The sequence below is a fragment of the Triticum urartu genome, chromosome 5A, assembly GCF_056163025.1.
Source record: "Triticum urartu cultivar PI428250 chromosome 5A, HENAU_Tu73, whole genome shotgun sequence".
NCBI lineage: Eukaryota > Viridiplantae > Streptophyta > Magnoliopsida > Poales > Poaceae > Triticum > Triticum urartu.
In genome coordinates this window covers 187,303,072-187,309,889 of record NC_141877.1, presented here as the reverse complement: position 1 = coordinate 187,309,889, position 6,818 = coordinate 187,303,072, and the positions used below count along the sequence as shown (strand labels likewise).

The 6,818-nt window shown below is 43.0% G+C and overlaps 1 protein-coding gene across 1 annotated transcript; it reads right to left on the bottom strand.

Moving 5' to 3' along the window:
• Positions 1–711: 711 nt before the first annotated feature.
• LOC147970753 (uncharacterized) lies at positions 712–5,428 on the bottom strand. The gene is made up of 3 exons (XM_087523606.1): positions 5,324–5,428; positions 4,435–5,260; positions 712–728 (listed from the first exon to the last, which is right to left on the bottom strand). Exons 1-3 carry the CDS (start codon positions 5,426–5,428, stop codon positions 712–714), a joined length of 948 nt encoding a protein of 315 aa, XP_087379732.1.
• Positions 5,429–6,818: the final 1,390 nt, after the last annotated feature.

Here is a 6,818-nt window from a genome sequence, read left to right as displayed (position 1 = left end):
TTCAATCGCTTGTCTACAAGAAACGAAATGTACTTCTTTTGACTCAAGGACAATCAAATCTTTCTGCCCTAAACGATTTGACTCTTTTGTCTGTTCTCCCTCAATTGGGGCTTCTGGTGGAATTATTGTTGTCTGGAATTCTGCAGTTTTTAGTGGCACTATCATAGAGGTGCAGCAGTTTGCTGTGGTGGTTCAGTTTACTTCCAGACAAAATAATGAAACTTGGACTCTTGTGGCTGTTTATGGTCCTTGTCAGGGTATAGCCAGGGACAATTTTGTTAATTGGTTATACAACCTTGTTATACCTGTTAATGAGCATTGGTTGCTACTTGGCGATTTTAATTTCCTCCGATCTGTGGATAACAGAAACTTACCGGGTGGGGACATAAATGACATGTTCATTTTTAATGAGATTATCGGTCACCTGGGCCTCCTTGAACTTCCAATCAAAGGCAGATCCTACACATGGTCCAATATGCAGGATACCCCACTTCTTGAGCAGCTAGACTGGTTTTTTACCTCTGTAGATTGGATTTCTGATTACCCCATGACTGAAGTGCTGCCTCTGGCTAGGACTGCATCTGATCATGTGCCTTGTCTAGTATCCATCAAAACTTCCATTCCAAAATCAAACATCTTTATGTTTGAAAACTATTGGCTTGAACTGGAAGGTTTCATGAATTGTGTTGAATCCTCTTGGAAGCAGCCCTCTCAGAAGACACACATCACTGCAAAAATTGCAGACAAATTTAAGTGTTTGAGAATGTGTCTTAAGAGATGGCAAATGAATATTTCCAAATTGAAGCTGTTGATTAGCAAATGTAATCATGTCATTTTTCTTTTGGATGAACTAGAGGAGTGGAGGCCTCTTGTTATTCAGGAAAACAACTTCAGAAGAATTGTCAAAACACATTTGGAAAAGCTTCTGCACTTACAGTTTCTGTACTGGAAGAAGCGATGCTCTATCAGATACTTTAAGGTGGGGGGAGAAAACACTAAGTTTTTCCATGCTATGGCCACTGAGAGACATAGGCGAAACTCCATAGCAAGTCTAAGACTACCTGATGGAACTGTAGTCTCTGATCATTCCCAAATAGCTGGACTTATCTGGAGCTGTTTTAAGAATAGAATGGGCACCTCTAGAGGGATTGTGATGGGTTTTGACTTGTCTTCACTAATCTCACCAGTATCTGGCCTTGAGGTGCTCACTAGGCCTTTTGAAAAGGAGGAAATGGATAATGTGGTCAAACACATGCCTGTGGATAAGGCACCTGGTCCGGATGGTTTTAATGGTCTGTTTTTTAAGAAATGCTGGCACCTTATTTCTGGGGATTTTTATGAGCTCGCCCGGGCCTTTCATGAGGGAAAGGCTGTCTTAGATAACATCAATAGTTCTTTTATTACTCTTGTGCCCAAAAAACTTTCTCCTGAGGAAGTGGGAGACTTCAGACCAATCTCTCTCCCTAGTATGGGGCTTAAATTTTTGTCCAAAATGGCTGCTAATAGACTTCAAACAATAATCATGCAGTGCATCCATAAGAACCAATATGGTTTCATCAAAACCAGAACAATACAGGATTGCCTGGGTTGGACTTTCGAGTACTTACATCAATGCCACCAGTCCAAGAGGCCAATAGTAATCCTTAAATTGGATTTTGAAAAGGCATTTGACTCCATTGAGCATGAAGCTATCTTTCAAATTCTCAGGTATAAGGGCTTTAATGATAAGTGGATTCTTTGGATGAAACAACTCCTTACCACTGGTACTTCTTCTGTCTTGCTCAACGGAGTCCCTGGGAGGAAATTTGTTTGTAAGAAAGGAGTTAGACAGGGTGACCCTATATCTCCCCTGCTATTTGTCATAGCTGCTGACCTGCTACAAACAGTGATTAATGATATGTACAGGAGGGGACTTCTGCATCTACCTATTCCCTGCCATGATACAGACTACCCTGTGATCCAATATGCTGATGATACTTTGATCATCCTCCCTGCAGACAGGGCCCAACTACTGGCTCTGAAGGATATGCTGCAGGTGTTCTCTCAGTCCACTAGCCTGGATGTCAATTATCAAAAGTCTTCCATTATTCCAATCAATGTTGACTCTGCTGTAATGGAGGATTTAGCAACTGCTTTTGACTGCAAAATTGGTACAATGCCATTTACATATCTGGGATTACCTGTGGGGACCACCAGGCCCAAAATGGCAGACTTCATGCCTCTGGTTGACTGTATGGAGAGAAGAATGACTGCCAGTTCTTCTTTCCTTAACCAAGGAGAAAGGCTACAGTTCCTGAACTCGGCTCTATCCTCTCTACCAATTTTTTTATGGGTAGCCTTGCTCTCCCAACTGGTATTCTGAAGCAGTTGGAAAGAATTCAAAGGCAGTGCTTGTGGAGAAAGCATAGAGATGAGCCAGCTCCATCTCTGGCGGCTTGGAAACTCATATGTAGGCCAAAAAGCAAAGGAGGTCTTGGTATTCTTAATCTGGGGGTTCAGAATGTGGCTCTCCTTCTCAAGCATGCCAGCAATTTCCTGAACAAACGACAAATTCCTTGGGTATCTCTAGTTTGGGACTCATATTATTTTGAGAGAATGCCCCAGGGAACAAATGACTGTGGCTCCTTTTGGTGGAGGGATATTTGCAAAGTCATGCAGCATTTTAGGGACTGCTCCTGGGTACAGGTCAATGAAGGGGACACTGCTCTCTTTTGGTCTGATAATTGGAACCTTGGCTCTGAAACGTCTAGTTTGCAGGCATGATTCCCAAGGCTTTTCTCTTTTGCCAAGGACCCCTGGGTCTCAATTAAAGAAATTTTCAACACCCAGGATCTGCACCAATTTTTTCATCTACCCTTATCGGCTCAAGCCTTTGATGAGTTAAATCTGATAAAGGCTTTAATGAGCTCTCACAGAAGGGACCCCAGCTTGAAGGATTGTTGGTTCTGGCAGGGCTCCTCCAAGTTTTTCAAACCCAAGATGTTTTACTTACTCTCCTTTCAGTTTGAGTCCTTCAATCCTTTGCTCTGTTGGATATGGAAATCCTCCTGTACTCTCAAGATCAAGGTCTTTGCTTGGTTTCTTATTATGGACAGGTTAAACACCAAGGATATAGTTGAAAGGAGACACTGGCACATGGAGGATGGAGTCCACTGTACACTATGCCCTTTGCAGGCTAGGGAAACAAGAGACCACTTATTTTTCAATTGCAATTTCAGTGTAAGGGTCTGGAATTATCTGCAGATTGATTGGACTGCTGGCACATCTATGGTTGAGCTGGTTACTCAGGCAAGGAGAGATTTTGCAAGGCCTTTCTTTTCTGAAGTGGTATTCATTGCTTGCTGGCATATTTGGCTAGTCAGAAATGCCAAAGTGTTCAGACATGAGAGGGCCAGTTTCAATAAATGGAGGTTTGCTTTTCGGCAGGATATTAGTCTCATGCAGCACAGGATCAGAGCTGCTTACAAGGATGATCTTCTCAAATGGATCTCTTACCTCCCACCCTAAGCTAGTTTGGTAGGGCTTTCTCTTTTCTTTTTTGTTCCTGGTAACCTGGTTACTCCTTGTAATCAACTTGTTGTACCTATTATATTCTCAATAAAGTTTTGATCTGCTGTGGGGGTTTTACCCCACAGTTCACAGTCAAAAAAAAACTATCATGGATATAAAAGGATAGATCTGATCATAAACTCAAAGTTCACCTGATCCCAACAAACACACCGCAAAAAGAGTTACATCATATGGATCTCCAAGAGACCATTGTATTGAGAATCAAACGAGAGAGAGGAAGCCATCTAGCTACTAACTACGGACCCGAAGGTCTACAAAGAACTACCCACACATCATCGGAGAGGCACCAATGGAAGTGGTGAACCCCTCCGTGATGGTGTCTAGATTGGATCTGGTGGTTCTGGACTCTGCGGCGGGTGGAATTGATTTTCGTCGACTCCCCTAGGGTTTCTGGCATATTGGGGTATTTATAGAGCAAAGAGGCAGTACGGGGGGCACCCGAGGTGGGCACAACTCACCTGGGCGTGCCTGGGCCACCTGGCGCGCCTTGGTGGGTTGTGCTCCCCTCGGAGCAGCCCCAGGCGCTGCCTTGGCCCATTGGGTGTCTTCTGGTCCATAAAAAATCTCCATAAATTTTCGTTGCATTTGGACTCCGTTTGGTATTGATTTCCTGTGATATAAAAAACATGCAGAAAACAACAACTGGCACTTGGCACTATGTCAATAGGTTAGTACCAAAAAATGATATAAAATGACTATAAAATGATTATAAAACATCCAAGATTGATAATATAACAACATGGAACAATCAAAAATTATAGATACATTGGAGACGTATCATGCACCAACGGCTCTGTAAGTCCTGCCATGGAGTTTGTTCGTCAAGGCCTGGGTTTGTCAGTGTCCTTATCGCACTAAGTATACCTGCATGCCTGTCATGAAGGATGCACACATTGGGCTTCTCCTTCACAACTGATATTTTCAACTTCCTGAAGAACCATGTCCAACTTTCAATGTTCTTACTCTCCACAAAAGCAAATGCGAGTGGGACAAGTTGATTTTGGCTGTCTTGACCTATGGATGTTAGGATTCGACCCTTGTACTTGCCAGTGTGAAAAGTACCATCTATACATATCACCGGACGGTAATGCCTGAAAGCTTCGATGGACACACCAAAAGAGAAGAAGGGATGATGCAGCATCCTCACAGTTGGGAACTCTGGCATGAAGAGGTCTTGGATATCGACATTGGTGCCTGGATTCCACTGCTGCAGTGTGTGGAGGAGCTGGACAACAGAGTCATATGCATCAAAATAAGAACCAAATCTCCTCTCAAGCGTCATATGCTTAGCCCTCCAAGCCATGCCATAACAAATTTTGTACTTGAGCCTGGCGAAGACTTTTGTCTGGATTGCCTTCACTTCCATAGCTTTGCCCTCCACTATCTCATTGTAAAACAACCGAGCAATAAGCATCAATGAAAGGTCGACATGATTTTGAGGGATGTAGGGAATAAGACAAGTGTGATTAACTAAGTCACTGAGCACCCAACTTGTGCCATACTTAGGGAGATAATCGTGCACCTTGGCAGGACAATTTGCTTTCTTGCATACCATTGTCAGGAATTTCTGACTTGACACCCGAGCTATGAGAACCCTTTGTGTGGACATTGCCCAGTTCGTTATTGCATCCTTCAGATCTAGCTTGTTGGGATACATAGCACCCATCACAATATTGTTCTGGTGATATTGCTAAGAAGAATCATGTCCATCGTTCACAATCATTGCAGATGAGAAGTCATGATTCCATGATACAGGATTCGGGACCTCCTCTGCATTTTCTTCTTCACCCGACTCATCAGAATCATCGGCATAACCCCTATCAACATTGGTGTCTTCTTCTTCCATCTGGTCCTGCATGTGCCCATCTACCTCGTCAGGGTCTACCTCGCCACTGTAATTACCATCGGCATTTCCTCCTTCTACCTAAGTACTCTACCCCGGTTCGTAACCATCAGCATTTCCTCCTTCTACCTGACTGCTCTATCCTGGTTCGTAACCATCATCTCTAGCATTTGACATACATAACTGCCTCCCTCCACTGCTCTGCCCAGGATCGTAGCCACCCTCGCCTTCATGTGCAGTGATCTCCTTCACGACAGGAAGCACTAAGGCAACAGGACTGCATCCCCTGCATTCTCAACCTTGTAACCACCGCACCCCCTCGGAGTCTTGCTCTATTAGCCTCAAATAAAAGTAAATTATTGAACTTGATTGTGTCCACAATGCATGAACACCGACGGTGTGTGTTTCAGTATCAAGCCCTAAACTTGCTGTAATCCATTCTTTTAACTAACTGACAGACCATGTTTGAGGTGCACTCATTGGCACCTCTATGTGAGTAAATTCACTCAGATCAGCTCCCATCTCAGTTGTTTGGATAGTGCCAGGACCGTAGTAAAATATGAACTTCACTACATCAGACATCTCGGCTCACCTAATTTTTTTTCAACAATGACAGATAAGTATTAAGCAACAACTTAAAATATCCGACTACTAATTATTTGACATGTATATATATATTACGGAATATTAACGGAGAAACTAAAAATATTCACATACCTACAAATATAGTTGAAAATTTGCCGGAGCAACTACACAAATTGACATATTTAAATATTTGACATTTACATATATTACGGATATTATCGGAGCAACTCCAAATACTGACACACCTAAATTTTTGACATCCACATATAGTACGGAATATTACCGGAGCAACTTCAAATTTTCATACGACTAAATAGTGGACATCTAAATATATTTATGGATACTACCGAAGCAAATAACAATAATCACACACCTAATTGTTTTAACATCAAAACATATTATCGAATACTACCAGAGCAACAGCGAAAAATAAAATGAGTGTTGAAATATACCCTTGAAGCGTGCGAGCGAACGACGAATGGTGGACTTCAATCACCGGAACCGGAGCCGGAAACTCCACCAAACTGCCAGAGCTTCACCTCGACCACCTCAACCACACTGCCCCCACTTCACCACCACCACCTCCACCTCCACTACCGCCACAACCTCCACCAATGTTCTAAAAAAATCTCCAACAAAATGCTCACCACGACCACCACGAGCTACTCCATCACTAGATCGAGGTCTCCCTTGGCTCTCCTAACTACGTAGAACCCATTCACAGTGCTAAATCCGCAAAAAACCTGGCCCATTTTGGTGTGAAATTGGAGGCATTTCTTGGAAGAAAGAGGAGAAAGAAAGAACAGAGAGGAGGAGCTGT

Bases quoted from the DNA above. Each gene is read 5' to 3' on its own strand.
- LOC147970753 (XM_087523606.1), bottom strand. From the start codon at position 5,428: ATGCAGGACCAGATGGAAGAAGAAGACACCAATGTTGATAGGGGTTAT. The intron at 5,261-5,323 runs GTATCATGGAAT...GATTCTTCTTAG, and splicing joins CAGAGGAGGTCCCGAATCCT to CAATATCACCAGAACAATAT.